Genomic DNA, 15,692 nt, shown 5'->3' with positions numbered 1-15,692 from the left:
GCAGTAATCCTTGCAAAATTCCTAAGTTGGCAAATACATATATGAGTACAGTAAACTTGAATAAAAACTACAAATCCGTAATGGCAGAGGAAGATCTTTCCTCTCTTATCTGGTTTCCTCCTCCCTCTCTGACCATCTCCTTTGATGGGTCCTCTTTCCCAGCGTGGCCCTTAACTATGTATCTTCTCTAAGGCTCTGCTTTAATTCTTCACACTTTTCTCTCAATACTTGGATCCTAAGTGAGGGCACTGACTTTCATGGTTTCAGTTACTGCCTCTGCACCGATCATTTCCAAGTCCATCTGGAACCCTAACCTCTTGTCTCTGCTGCAATGCCTCATTTTGGCCCTCCATCACTCCAAAAGCAGGATGTCCTGCCCTGCACCTTTACTCTCCATTAGCCTTCCCTTCTTAGCTATGTTTCTCCTGGCAGGGGTGACATCTTCCTTCTCGGGGTCCAAGTTAGGAACCTTGGCACCATCTTTGATTTTCTCTCTTTTTGCACCCAACTAGTCACCGAGAATGATATTGCTTCAAAACCTTTCTCTGGTTTTCTTCTTTTCCCACATCCATTATCTCCATCCTGATGGACAATCAGTGAGGATCTCATTCAGCTGGTTAAAAGCAAAGGCTGGCTGTTAGCTGAAGGGACTCAACACATCATCACATTCTCAATAACCACCTTGCTGGATCTACAGCTGGAGGACACCTGGGAATTCATCTATTTCAAAACTTTCCTTTTACAGATGAGGGAACTGAGACCCAGAAAACTTAAACGTCTTTTCCAAGGTCACATAACTTGCTTATAAGAACCAAATCCAGCTCCTCTCATTTGAAATCCACAACTCCTCTTATGCCACCTTCTTTCTTAATGTCACTTCTCTGCCTGGAGAGCTTTTACTGGCTTCTTGGAATCCTACCATGTTAAATTTAAAATTCTATACCTTGCTTTCAGTGCTCTCCATAATCTGGCTCAAACTACTGAGCAAACCTTGCTTTTCCTGACTTTCCTACATATACTCTCTGTTCCTGATGGGCTGCTGTCTTTATGGTCTTATTCACATCTCAAGCCTATTCCTACCTTAATATCTTTGTGTGCTTTCCTAATGGAGAGTTCTCCATTCTTTGCATTTACCTAAATTCTAGACAACCTTATAGGCCAGGGTTTCTTAACTCTGTGTGTGTGTGTGTGTGTGTGTGTGTGTGTGTGTGTGTGTAATGAACACTTTGGTAATGTGGTGAAGTTTGGTGTGTCACAGAAGCCTTCTCAGAATAATGTTTTAATTGTATAAAGTTAGGATTACAAAGCAAGCCAATTGTATTTAAATAAAGTTATGAAAAACTATTTGTAAAAAGTTGACTGAGCCCCTGAAATTTATGTGAGGACCAGGTTAAAAACCCCTATTCTAGAAGCAGATTTTGCATAAATCTTACCTAGGGAATTCACTGAAAACTAGAATAGACCTAAGACAAATCAGTGTTTCCCTGAGACAGCAAGAAATACTTGCACAAAATCAAAAGACTGACAACATAAAAGGAAAAATAAGATATCTGATATCAAAACAATTGACCATCATAACGGAATAAGGAGAGATAATTTAAGAATCATGTGACTCCCTAAAACTCCTAGGAAACAGATGCCTGGAATGCTATATTTCAAGAAATCATAGATGAAAACTGACTAGATCTATTAGAACCAGAGGGCAAAGTGGAAACAGAAAGAAGCCACTGATCATCTCCTGAAAGAAGCTGTTATATTATGACTATTCTTGCTGTTGTCCAGGGTCACAGAGCTAAGGAGTGTCCGGTGCCATATTTGAGCTCAGGTCTTCCTGACTCCAGGCCCAGAACTCTAGTGCGCCACCTAGCTGCGGCTGCACCTGGAGCTGTAGCACAAACTGGCTTCATTGAAATTTTATTTTGTGCAAACACCTGGCTCTGTGTGTGTGTGTGTGTGTGTGTGTGTGTGTGTGTAGAGAGAGAGAGCTCACAAAGATTGGAGACAAATTCCCTGCTTTCAATAAACAACAGCATGTATAAAACACTTTAAGCTTTATATAACACGTTTAAGGTCCTTTACAAATATTATCCAATTTGATTCTCATAATTGTCCTGGGAGGTAGGGGTTTTATTATCCCCATTTTACAGATGAGGTAACTGAGGCAGAGACTTTTCACGATCACACAGCTTGTAAGTGTCTGGGGCTGGATTTGAATTCAGATCTTCCTGGTTCCAGGTCCAGTGCTCTGTCCATAGCACCACCCAGCTGCCTCTGAGAGTTTATAGTTTCTTAGGGTAATACAAGGACACAAGTAAGTGTGATATAAGGTAGAATGTGAGAGACAAAGTTCTCTAAGACCATTTGAAATCAGAGAGGGCTTCTAAGAGGAAGAGCAGGATTTCAAAAGGATAAGATTTGAAGATTATTTTAGGGGAACAGGGAAAAGCTTTGCATGAATGCATGGAAGCAGGATAGAGTGTGGCTCGTCAGGGACAGACCCACCATCCAGTTTGGCTGGGATGCAGGATATACAATGGGCACCAGTATGAAATGAAGTTGTAAATGTATGTTGGAGCCACATTGCAAAGGGCCTTGAGTGTCATCCCAGGGAGCTTATATTTGATGTCAGAGAAAATTAAGAGAAAGGACTATTACTGGTAAGCAAAGGCTTCTCACTGTTAGAGGTGTGGCCCTTCCTCCAGGTATCAGCCTTCCAGAAGTCATCTGCCTGTTTTTCCTGAAATAATGGAACCAGCAGATTTGGCTCTTTAACTTATGCGATGGTACCTGGCATTTCATAAGAGAACAGCACTGCTTATCAAGTACTTTGAGATCTGGAATTGGAAAGCATGGCCGATGATGGTTTAGAGCATTATCATTAATCAAGTCATAAGAAATTGATTGCTCTGTGTTTATAGAAACATCTTAGTCGGATATTAAAGGAGTTTGGTATGCGGCAGACAGCTACATTTTAGCGATGAGCCTGATAACACTGGATGAAGCCACACTTATACAATTAATTTAAACTGGCTAGTAGGGCAACACTACTATGGTCTCAGATAGGAATGAAAGTCCACAAAATTAATGATACATAGAAATGAATCATGTTGGGAAGAGGGAAGGAGGGAACTTGATTTGGCCCCATTCTGATGTCTTTTCTTTCTCAGAGGCAAAGCTCTCTAGGGTTTCAGCTCAGTCTAGGCACTTGATGCGCTGGCATTCTACAGGGAATCATGGTTCTAGTTTTCACAATGATCACAGGATCACAGAAATAATAGCCATAGTAGACCCTAGTGATTATATAGTCCAACCTCATTTTCTTAAGCCAACGATGAAATTGAGACTTGGGACTGGAGGTTGTTTCAATAAGAAAGAACCTTGATGTGTTATTGGTTATTTTTGATCATATGTGTTCTCAGAATTTTAGAGTTTGCATGCCCATCCAAGAGTCAGGATAAATGAATTTAAAGTTGGCACTTTTATTTATATTTTAGCCAAAAAATACATATTCTCAAAGAATTCATTTTCCAAATATGCCATTTTCAAAATCCATTCAAAATACAGAACACTTCAAAGTCATGATAGCAAATCTGGATTTAGAAGTTGTTAATCAGACTGGGAGTCCATGCGGACGTAGAGCAGACATATATTCAATAACAAGATATTTCTTTCTGCAGCTGAATGCCAACTCCTCACAGTTCTAATTGTCGATTGGAAATATTTACAGTAACAATAATCCTCCACAAAAAGCCTCCTTCAGTGCCTCATCATGGAAAGACGACCTTTGGTTCTCAAAGCCTATGTTAGTAGGGTGGATACTTTGGCAGCATCTAGCATTCAGGAAAGAACTGATATGTCTACAGAAAAAGACTCCATTGCCAGAGGGCTTAGCTAATGGTAGAGAGCCTCACTGCCAGTAGACTGCCCACTAGGGGATGAATTCTTTGGCTATGGTGACCCATGATACAAGGAAAAATATGAAATTGTCCTTTAATTTCAGAAGATCATAAAGTGGCAGAGGGGGGCCAAGAATTATACTTTTCACACAAACTGAAAAAATTAATTTAACAGTTGCTGCTTTAAATATGATGCTCTGGTCCAGTGACTGACAACTTGAAATACTCCTGGAGGACCGGAATAATAATAATAATGATGATAATAAAAATAGATAACCAGAATAGCTAGCATTTATATGGTGTTTGCTTTGTGCCAGGCATTGTGCTTTATAATTATTATCTCATCTGATCCTCACAACAAGCTATTATCATCCCCATTTTACAGATGAGGAAACTGAGGCAGGCAGCGATTAAATGACTTGCCCAGGATCACACAGCCAGTGTGTGATTGAGGCTGGATTTGAACTCAAGTCTTCCTGACTTCAGGCCCAGGGTTCTGTGCATTGTGGCACCCCGCCCCCCTCAGCTGCCCTATCAATCTGAAATCCTATTAATCTTGACAATTTTTATGTAAATAAAGTTAGGAGACAGGAGGTAGATTACAGGTTCCTTTTTTTTTCTTTGTCGTTCACTGACATCTGCTGCAAAGGTTAGGGATGTCAACAGAACCCTCCCAATGAAATCAACAGATACCTTGGTTATTTGGCAACTTCAAACGTTAAGACATAGGAGAGACTTGGTGAAAAATCTGTTGGAAAACGTGGCTCATGAGTTAAAGAGGCAAGTCTTGTAGACTATACCAAAGCTTCATGAAAGTGAATCATGGGAGGGGCTAGACACAGTGGGTGTTGGATAACAACATCCCAATGAAAACGAGGTACAGGGGAGTCATTTCTGAATCAGCTCCCTGTGTGCAGTTAAACCACTGACCGAGAATAAAAGTCAGAATCAACACCACATTGTCAGAAAGAAAAATGGGGAGATGTGGAGAGCAAGCTGACTTATTTAAGAAAGTTATTGCTGCCAAAAAATGGCAGGTGGATTAAGGAACAGATATTGCGATGAACCCATACCATTTATTATGGCATTAGTATATAGGCAATGGTCACATTGAGGAGGACAGATGAGTCTGGGAACCAACTCAGCCATACTGGCCAAAGATAACATGAATTTATATTACAGACACCTTTGAAAAATCTTACAGGGGAGGATGGTCGAAAATTTTGAGCAGCATCATCTCATGAGAATCAGTAGATGGAAACATGATATTGCAGAAAGCTTATCTTAAGACCCAAGTAAATCAAACTTTCCCAAGAAATTAATAGTAAGAGTTTGTATAAAGCACTTTAATGTTTATAAAGCACTGTCTATATGTTATTTCCTATGATCCTTGTAGCAACCTTGTGAGTCGGGGACTAATATGATCCTTATTTTATAGATAAGGAGACTGAGGCCAAGAGAAGGGGAGTGGCTGGCTCAGGGTCACAGCTAGTCCTGGTTGAGGCAGGATTCAAACTCAGGTGCTGCTAACTCAAATGCAATGTGCTATCTGCTGGGTCACCTAGCTAGTTGTTTAGAGAAAAAGCTGGAAGGAAAACAACAGAGAGAAATGTAGAAGGCATGTCAAGATTTCTGTAACAGACTTTTGCCCCCATCGATGGCAGTGGACCTATCACATTTGGACTCTAACATTGAGGGATCTGCTGTGACGCATGAGGGAGCCGGAACAGCACTAAAAAAGCCCAAACAAAGGTCTGAAAAGCAGATATACTAGAGCAGATACACAAAAAAGAAGGCTGCTCTGGAGTCAATACTATTTTGAGGACAATGAGAACTTGCTCTTTTAAGGTATCTGAGAGAGGGAAAGACAGCGGATAATTGGGAAGAAGCATGGACATCAGGACTACCCCAAAAAGTCTGACACCAATAACTACAAAGTCCTCATGAAACTAAACTACACACATAGGTGATAAGAATACAGGAGGGGACCATGTGAAATCTTAAAGCAGGCCACACTTCTGCAGTCACAAGGCTGACTAAAATGACAAAGACCCTCGTATATTTGGATATATGTGCACATGTTGTAATATACACATACATGTAATCTAGAAACTATACACACACACATTAAAAAAACACCATCTGATTCAACAGAGCAAAATATCCCTCTAAAGGGATATCCCTCTTCCTCCCAAACATCTATCAAACACATACTGAAAGCCCATGTAACAGCAGAGCTAACTTCCATCACCTTCTGGTTGTGAATATAAAAAGATGAAAGGTCAGTGAAGAAACAGAGTCCTTGAGTGGCCTTTCAGTGCAGTCAGGAAGGACACCTGGCACTGAGGCCAACAGGAAGTTATGCCTAGGAAGTGGCCAAGGGCCTCTGGACACTCCCATTTGCAGCTGACATTGTGCTGAGATTCCAAAGCACTTGGAAATGTTTAGCTTAACAATGCACACAAGTAAAACGAAGCCAATGAAGAAGACCAGCGCCAGTCCCCTGCCTCTGGATTAAATCTTTGTTTGCTGTCTTTGTAATGAAACCTCAATCCGAGGGGCATCAGGATGTACGCTGTGGTGGTCTCATATTGATCCAGGTCTTCCAGCAAAGGCTGGATGATGGCTTGTGCTTACTAGAGAGAGAACACTGCTTTAGATATGGAGTGGATTGTGTGGTTTCTGACACCTCTTTCAGCTCTGGGATTTCTTCCTTTTTGTTAGGGATGATTTCTGTAATTCTGGTTATGTGAGAAAATGGTGTTTACACTGATGGGCTTCAAAGGAAGCTTCTGGCAAGAGCCAGTTTCTAAATAGTAGCGAATAAAATTTTTAACTCTTCAGAAATGCTTTTACTAAACGTCTTTCCTTCCATACATCAAACTAGACACTTTGCAAACGTATTTTTTTTTTTAAAGAAATGATTGTTTTAACAAATTGTGTTAAAACAAAGAATTAAACATGGTTTCAATCTAAATACACGGTGAAGCTTTGTGTTTACAGTGTAGGGGGATTCCTAGAAATGCCTAATTCATTCACATCATCTCTCTTCAAAGCCCTCAGCTGGATGAAGTGTCAGTCACAATCGCACTCACTCTAGTGGGCAGTTTTACTTAAGTGTTTGTGGAGGTAGAATGGGGTTGGGGGTGCGTGTGTCATTTTTTGGGAGGTGACTTTTATCAAATTAAAAAAACACTCCAAAGGTCTTACTTGGCGTTTTCCAATACTTGCTGACTGTTTTTTGGCTAGCCACAGGGTGGCATGGTTTTATTTTCGGTCCAGCCACCTGATTACACAGAACCTTTCCTTACTGAGGCAGGTCCACAGCTGTGTGGTAACTTATGTAACCTTTAGAGAGGTGACCATGCCATTTGGCATGAAGGCCAAATGATGAACTCACGGTCACAGTAGGTGTAAGAGGCCTCATCTGAACACAGGCCTTCTTGATTTTCTAGCCATTACAGCAGCTGCCTTGGTATTTTCAGACAGACTCAAAATTTCTAATTGTTTTACTACAGAAGCAATTATGACACTCCTGTGTGAGTGAGCAGGAAAAAGCGAGGAGGAGAGAATGGGCTAAAATGGCCACTTTATTGAGCTTCTCAGAAAACTGGAGCACACACACACAACCCGCACCGCCCCCCCCCCCCAGTCACCTTTCACACAGGTGTCCCCCCAGACTTTACATTTCAAGAAGTCAATTCCAATTTTATTGTTAATTCAATCCTGTGTTAGGCGACAGGACTGCCCATCAGGCGTTCCTGCCGGAGAGCAATTAATCTCTTGAACCACTTCTCCTCGGCTTCAGCCTTCTCAATAAATAGCTGTAACAAAAATAATAATGATAAAGAAATGAATTATTTTACTTGTTTGCCTGAGTCCTCTGGGCCCATGCAGGACAAGGGGTGGGGCAGTCTTGGCCTCTGGCCATCTTCTTCCCACAAGGCCTCATTCTCTAGGGTGATGGTGCCTGAGGAGGCAGAGTCATTATCACTGCTTCCAGGTCCCTTCTATTGCACTGGTCTGGCTGTGCCCACACCCAGCCTCCTGGGGCTGGCATATCCTGTCATCTCAGGGCTCCGGTCTCTCAATCATGGCAATGAGCCCTTCTCTAGGTCAAGCAACAGATGTAATTATATGCCAGATTCAAATACAAGTGAGGGCTCTCAGAGTGTGGGCCCATTCTGGACGATGACCGTCCTGGAGCCGCCTCAGAGGGCAGCAGCTCAGGCCTGCTTTGGATCCCCCCTCCTCCCTACCTCCATCAGCTACATGTGACTTGATAGTTAAAGGCTGAATGTTCTTACGTTAGGATGTGCTAGAGAATTATCATCTTGGTACTTGATAGCGGTAGGGATGCTGCTGGGGTCTATTTCTTTTTCAGTGTGTGGTGGATCTGCAGTTACTGTTCCCGATGTTGTAGGCTCCTGCTTTCCTTCGACAGGGTCAGTGGGCTGGGAAAAATGAAAACACATATACATCATCACAACCTGGACCATGAGAGACAAGCGGGGTGTTGCTCCAGCCCTGTTTCTGATGCCAAACAAGCAATCATCCATTTCTTTGAGACGTTGCTATGATTCTCTTTTCAGATTACCTGGATTTCTGGATGAGGAAGGACATTTCTTGGCTGAGGGTGGGGAAAGCGCATTACAGTAAACAATTAGGGAAATATTTTCCATTTCTTATTATTGCCCTAAGTCCCATTTGGTAGCGACTTCCATTTGAAGGGTGGCATGGTGGAGTGGAAGGAGTGACAGCCTGAGCATCAGGAGATCTGAGTCTGAATCCTGGCCCAGACACCAGCAGTGACCTTGAGCATATGCCAAGAGGCAGTGGGGGCTGAGGGCTGCATCTGGAGTGGCAGGCCTGGGGTTCAATCCTGGCTCCCCCACTTCCCTGTGACATTTCCATCAAATCATTTAGCCTCTGTGGCCCTCAGTTTCCTCATTTGTAAAACAAAGGGGTTGGACTGGACAATCTACAAAGTCCTTTTCAGTTCTGAATCTGTTCTAGTGTTATTTCCCTATAAAATGATAATACCTACACTGATTCGACTTTACAAGGCTGTAAACCTTAAAGTGCTACACAAATCTGAGCTATTGATGATAGCTAAAATTATTGAAAAACTATTGAAAAATTAATGGAAAATCTGTACGGATGAAACATTTCAATATTTCACATGTTCAACCAAACTCTAACACTGAGAAGAGGGTTATGTCAAACTTGTAGCAATTAATTAAATAGTGTGACTATGAGGAAAAACGAAAGCATGCCAACACTCTGAAATCTCTCTAGCTCCAAACTGTCTTTTAAGCTTTGGTGGAGCATCTATATCCATCTGCAGTATGATGCCACCTGCATCTGGCACCTCAAACACGCCTACGCCCACACTTATCACCTCCCTCTCCCCAAAGCTTCCCGTCTCTTCTTGTTCTGATGCTGTCACCCTTCCAATCAGTCACCAGGCTTCAGGGCTCAGTTATCGTGGTCTCTTCTCTCTTCCTCGTTCCCCACATTTAACCAGTTGCTTAGTTGTTTATTGCATCTTCATGACATCTCACACATTGCCTTCCCCTCACACCAACAATACGAGTTAGGGCCTCATCTGGACTACTGCAGTAGCCTCTTAATCAGTGTGTGTGTGTGTGTGTGTGGTATCTGTGCATGCATGTACACATGTATGTATGTCCCCTCCCTTCATGCTGCTGCCAAGGTCATGTCCACTGCTTGCCAATCTGCCTCCAGGATAAAGTACAAACTCAACCTTGGTATTGAAGAACTTTTGTAATTTGGCTCCATCTTTATTTCAATTACTCGCCGAGCTCCATGTCCTCCACATTTCAGGCATACTGGACTCTGGGCAGTCCCTCGGTCTCTTCCTGGCCTCTCCTGCTTCTGTGCACTCAGGAGGGTGGTCTGGTGCTCTCTTTCTCTGGGGATGCTTCTTGAATTGCTCTCTTCCAGGCTCAGATCAGACGCCATCCACTCCATGACTTCTGCCCTGATGTCCCAGCCAGAAGGAATCTTCCCTTAGCCTGCCTCTTACACACAATGCTCATCCTGGCTGTGTGGGCACATAGTACATTTATCTCTGACTAGTTCAGGAGCTCCTGGGAGGCAGAAGTTCTATTGGTTTCCAACTTTGCATGGCCCTGCACACAGCAGATAAATACTGGTTGTGTGGAAGAGCTTGTTAATGTTCACAAAGCGCTTTACAAACATCCTATCACTGTAGGTCACACCAACCCTACAGGGTGGGCCTTGTCTTCATATAACAGATGAAGAAAGGGAAGCTCAGTGTGTATGACCTGCCTGTGAGTCACGCAGTTAGAAGTGTCTGAGCTGTGATTTAAACTCGGATTTCTTCTCACTGCATGTAGAACCTCACACACAGCAGGTACTTAAATGACTGCTGAAGTGTATTGAAGTGAGAGCTCCGGCTCCCACGCTGCTGAACCCTGCTGCCTGGGTGCACTACACGTTCAGGCTGCTTACTGCAGTTAGATGAGCTGATCATCAGTGGCAGGAATCTTTTTATTTCTCTATTAGTGACTCTTTACTACTCATGGCACCTTCAGTTGCTGCTCTGACACTTTCTATCTTTCCCCCAGCCCCCAATTCCACCCCATCCTCGCCTCCTGGGGTAAAGCGTAGTTATCTGAGGGCAAGGAACATGTCTCTTATTTCCCAGGCTCACCTGTTTTAGAAAAGGAAGGGACTTGAGGGAATATCGAGGGGGAGGGGAGGAGGGGCTCTCCTAAGGTTACTCAGCTAGCATTGATCATGGCTGGAATTTGAACTCAGTGTGTTTGTCCCAAACAAGAGTCTATAGTGTGGGGACCACATAGAATGAAGGCATAGAATGAAGAAAGAAAGGCTCAGTGCTGCCTAAATGCAGGGCTGTCTCTCCACCCTCTGAGCAAGGAGGGTAATTCTAAAAGCTGTGTGGGGGCAGCCACATGAGCAGGACACAAGGATCACGGGGTTATAGATGCTCACACGAGATCAGAGTCACTGCCTTCACCAATGGTGCAGCATGCCTAGCACACAGAAGGAAAACACTGGATCCAGCCACAAAAACACATTCAGGGAGTGCTTTAAGATTTACAAAACCCTTTCTTCACAAGTGTGCGGCAGCAGTGGAGTACCCTTTTGACCATTTTATGTGAGGAAACCAGTGCACAGAGACACCAGGTGACTTGTCTAGTGTTGGAATCAGAGCTCAGTTAAGCTCGGGTCTTTGCACTTCCAGATCCATGTTCTTGTTTCATTTTTGATTCTCATTCAAGTGAGACAACTGCCCTACCTAGGCTTCAGAAGTGGTCATAGCCAATTCAGGCAACTTGGATCAACGTTTGAGTCCTAGTGAAAAAAATCAGAATCATAGAATTACAGAATTTGAGAGTTGGAGAGGATGGGCATCTAGTCCAACCCATAGAAAAAAGAAACCCTGCTGTTACACACCTGACTTGTGTTTGTCCAGCCTCTGTCTTGAAGACCTCAAAGGAAGGGGCACCCCAAACCTTTTGAGGCAGCCACTACTATGTCTGGACACGTATAATTGTTAGGAAGTTACTAATGGAATACTGCCTTTTAATTTTATTATGCTTCCTATTAAACTAAGGAGTATGAGGTTGGCTAAAAATCTGGAAAATGTGTAGGGAAAGTTGTTGACTTTTTAAAAAAGCAAATGGTAGTATTCCTCTGAATAACTGATGACTGTCATGGAAATTTAACATAATGATATGGATGGGAAAGGAAACAGGTGCTGATTTTTTGTGTCTGACTAAGACCTAAGATGATTTTCCTAAATGGTGATGATTTACCTAAATTCCAGAGTCTTCAAATTCCAAATCAGATCAGGGTAAGAAAATGGGCTGTTCATTAGGGTAAGGATACAGAACTCACTATTTCCTTTTTCATAATTTTGCACAGTAATGCTACAGTTGGTTGGTTTCACTGAAGATGATTCAGCATTTCAGTGACAGGTTTTAATGGCAACCTTTTCCTGTCATCTAATCTCAGGGAAATGGCTCTCTTCTCAATAGGGAAGTGGAGGTGATACGGTACACTATGTAACACATACTGTCATATACAGTTAGGATGTCAGTTGGTTTTGTTGTACAATTTTTCTGTTACAAGGAAGGGTCCTATGGTGGTGGTGGTGGGTGGGGAGTGTCAAATATTGTGAAATGACTGTGGTATAAAAAAAAAACCAGGCATCAATAAACATAAATAAATAAAATGGTTCTCAAAGAGTTTTGGTATATTTCTACTCCAAGAAGAGAAATGTGAACAGATCCTCTTGGGAACTTAGTTGTTTTAATCCTGCCGGAGGGGCAGGGGTGTGTGTGTGTGTGTGTGTGTGTGTGTGTGTGTGTGTGTGTGTGTGTGTGTGTGTGGTGAAGCAGCCATTGGAGAGTTATGTACCCTGCATCCTTTCAGGAACTCAGAGAAAACTTGTCACATGCAGTGAAAATTCAGAAATGGACAAACAAGAGAGGGAAAAAGATCAGGAAATCTGAGTGGGAAAGTCAACAGCACAACAGAGAAGACGGCAGTGAGAGGGATGAACATGCTGTGGTGGGTTACAGCTGCCCCCTGGGGGATCGAGGAGAGCAGGGAGCAAAGGAAAGAAAAGAGGAACAACAGGAAAGGGAAAAATGGGGCTAACTTTAAAAATATTTTAGCCATACTGCAGTGAGCCATCAGTGAACCAGAGGACTTAGTGTCCTAAGAAGACATTCTGCTTGGTTTGCATATAATGTCTAAAATTCTCGGTGATCTCCAATAACTTGGATGATGGAGTAGAGCATGTTCACTAAATTCACAGAGGAAACTGACTGGGAAGAATTATAGGATAAGAACAGAATTCAAAGTGAATTTACAGAGAAACATTTAGTTACAAAGGAAAATGTTGAGTAAAGGAAAACCCAAAGGCAATACTCAGGAAGGGAAAAAAATTCCAAAGAAAGGGAATAACTAGGTAGGTAGAAGACTCTGAGGTAGTATGGTGTATTGGTTAGAAAGCTGGTTTTGAAATCTGGAAGATATGAGTACATATATGTCTCCATGTACATCTATCTATCTATATACGTCTTTAGCCAACTATTTCTATTTGTCCATTTATCTATCCATCCATTCATCCATCTATCATTCTACCCACCTTACCCTACCTATTTATCTGGACAATGACAGCTAGACTCAGTCCAAAGAATCTAGATCCAAATTCTACCCTTGCCACATACTGGCTGAGTGATGCTGGAAAAGTCATTTATCCATGCAATCTTTGAGACTAGAAGGTGCAGAGAAGGTGTTGACCTCAGTTGGTGGAGTCTTTACCCAGAAGAGAGAATTCTTCACTGTGAACATTCCATACTGAAGAAATCATAGGTATGGTCCCCAAACAAAATATGTGTGTGTGTGTGTGTGTGTGTGTGTGTGAGTAGGGACTGGACCCGTGGTATCATTATCAGAGGGAACTCCCAGATAAGGAATTCCCTTCACTGATGCAGGTCAGCACCTCCACACTACATCTCATTTTTTTGGTATCTGGCATGATACCTAGGTACAAATGAGTGTTTTTAGTGTGCACAAATATCTATAGGGATCCATCTCCAAAGTCTTTGTGTAGCTTGAAGCTTTAGAAGCTTAAAATGGCCTTACCTTTTAGGACAGACTCTCTCTCAACATTAGTACCCCTGTGTGTATACACATATATGGATGGATGGATACACAGACACAGACCCCTGTCTTCCTGACTCTCAGACTAGTTTTTGATCCACTATTCATCTGGCCAAGGGTTTCTAAAAGTCATCCCTTTTCTTTAGAAATTTATTTCTTTCCCTGAGTACTGCCCTTGGGTCTTCCCTTATTCTACAGTTTCCTCTGGGGAATTAAATATTTCCCTTCGAATTCCATTCTGACCCTATAGGATGTCAATGACCCTTCCCAATCAATGTCCTCTGTGGCTTTAATGAATAGACTTTACTCCATCCATATCCAACTGGAGACCTTTGAGTATTAGAGGCGTGGCCTCAGAGGGCTACCTGGAGTATGGAGTGATTTGCCCAGGGGCACCTGGCCAGAGACAGGACTTGAACCCAGGGCTTCCTGGCTCCAGGGCCAGCCCTCTATGTCACATTACCTCTCATATACTCTTATATGTAAGAGAGAATGAGTTTCCTTTTCTTTCCAGCTCCTCCTTCCTTTTCAGTTTAGTACTTTTTAGAGTACATTTTAAACACTCTGTTAAATGTATTTTTGCTCCACCTTGATTCATTCCTGAAAGAGCCCATTATTCCTCTATTTTAATCTGTTCCAGAATTTTAAAAATTTATTCTCAGACGCTAGGCTCCTGAATCAGATGTTCAGTTCCCTAGTTCCTTCCCACTGAAGATCGCTTTTTGCTGCCTTAGATGGGCGGGGGAGACAAAAACACAATGTGTGCCTGTGAGGCCGTCAGTTTCTTGCTAAGACTTCTTCAGTTTAAGACTTTCAGAACATCAAATAAAGTTCAAGAGACAGATGTCTGGGACACGTTGGGCTTGAGATGCTTCCATGGGGGCATTTCATGCAGAGTTACACAACAGGTGACGAAGGACTGGCATTCTGAGAGTTTAAGACTGGGCATACATTTTTGGGGAGTCATCTTTAGAGAGGTAACTGAACACACAGAAATACTACATACCCCTAAGAATACCAAGGGAGAAAGCAGAGATAGAAGAAGGCCACAGAAGTCGTGGTGGACATGTGCATGGACATGGAAGCAGAACTAGCAGAGGAAACAGAGAAGGGGCAGTTATATAGAGAGAATCAATAGAAAGTTGCATCAAAATGAATCCTCATTGAGGGGGTGGTCAACACTCAAAAGCAGATGAAGTATCAAAGAAAGACAAGCAAAGGCTGAAAAAGTATCTTCAGATTTAGCAGCTAAGACGTTGCTGGCAAACTCTGAGAGAACAGTTTTAGGAGAGCAGTGTGCCAGGAAGTGGGCACTAGGTTAGCTACAGCTTCTTTTTTGAAAAAGGCAATTCGGGTTAAGTGACTTGCCCAGGGTCACATAGCTCGGAAGCATCTGAGGCTGGATTTGAAATCAGGTCCTATGTATAGTCAGGCATTTTGTTAAGTGAGAGGGATATAAATACAACAAAATAAGACAGCTCCTGCCCTCAAGGATCTTATATTATAATGAGGAAAGCCAACATATAAAGGGGAGCTGGAAACCTGGGAGATGGGAGACAGAGAGGACTTGAATGGGAGCAAGAAGAGTTACTTCTTCCCAAGAGATGAGAACTAAGAGAGGAGAGAAAAGATGAAGGTGTAGGGGGTGGTTCTGAGACATGGAATAGGGAAGATGAAGAAGCCTGTTAGAGATGGCTTCCATTTTCTTAGTGAAGAAGGCAGGGACTGTTATCTCTGATGTGGCAAATACAGGAAGTGCAACAGAGTCAGTGAGGGCAGAGCAAGAAAATTCCGAGGCCCCAGATGTGACTTGGATTACCTCCTCCAGCAGCACTAAGGGCTCAGTAGTGGAGGCAGAGGGAGTGGGAAGAATGTTAAGGCCAAAGAAGAGAGCTCAGCTGAACTGATTACTCAGTCAAGACCCTTAAGGAAGAAAAGTGATGCAGGGCAGGGGAGGTAAGCTGGGAAAACAGAAAGAAGGGAAGAAGAGCGGGACTGTCTTTTTTGCCTTTCTTAGTATCCCTGGTGCTCAGCACAGTGCCTGGAGCACAGCAGGTGCTTCATGAATGTTTATTGACTGATCCACTGGAAGGCTTCCACAGAGCCAGA

The 15,692-nt window shown here is 42.8% G+C and overlaps 1 protein-coding gene across 3 annotated transcripts in view; it reads right to left on the bottom strand.

The window, feature by feature from the left end:
* Window positions 1–7,465: 7,465 nt before the first annotated feature.
* Window positions 7,466–15,692, bottom strand: part of RSRC1 (arginine and serine rich coiled-coil 1) — a 449,846-nt gene continuing 441,619 nt past the window's right edge. The window contains exons 8-9 of one of the 3 annotated variants that reach the window (XM_036756193.1): window positions 8,204–8,350; window positions 7,466–7,720 (exon numbers count right to left, since the gene is read on the bottom strand). In XM_036756193.1, coding sequence (XP_036612088.1) covers window positions 7,628–7,720; window positions 8,204–8,350 — 240 coding nt within the window. In that variant the 3' untranslated portion in view covers window positions 7,466–7,627. The remainder of the gene's footprint in view (window positions 7,721–8,203; window positions 8,351–15,692) is intronic. The other 2 variants (XM_036756191.1, XM_036756192.1) reach the window with 2 other exon arrangements.

This window comes from Trichosurus vulpecula, chromosome 4 (assembly GCF_011100635.1).
Source record: "Trichosurus vulpecula isolate mTriVul1 chromosome 4, mTriVul1.pri, whole genome shotgun sequence".
NCBI lineage: Eukaryota > Metazoa > Chordata > Mammalia > Diprotodontia > Phalangeridae > Trichosurus > Trichosurus vulpecula.
The sequence above is the reverse complement of the archived record's forward strand: the minus strand, read 5'-3'. Positions and strand labels throughout refer to the sequence as shown.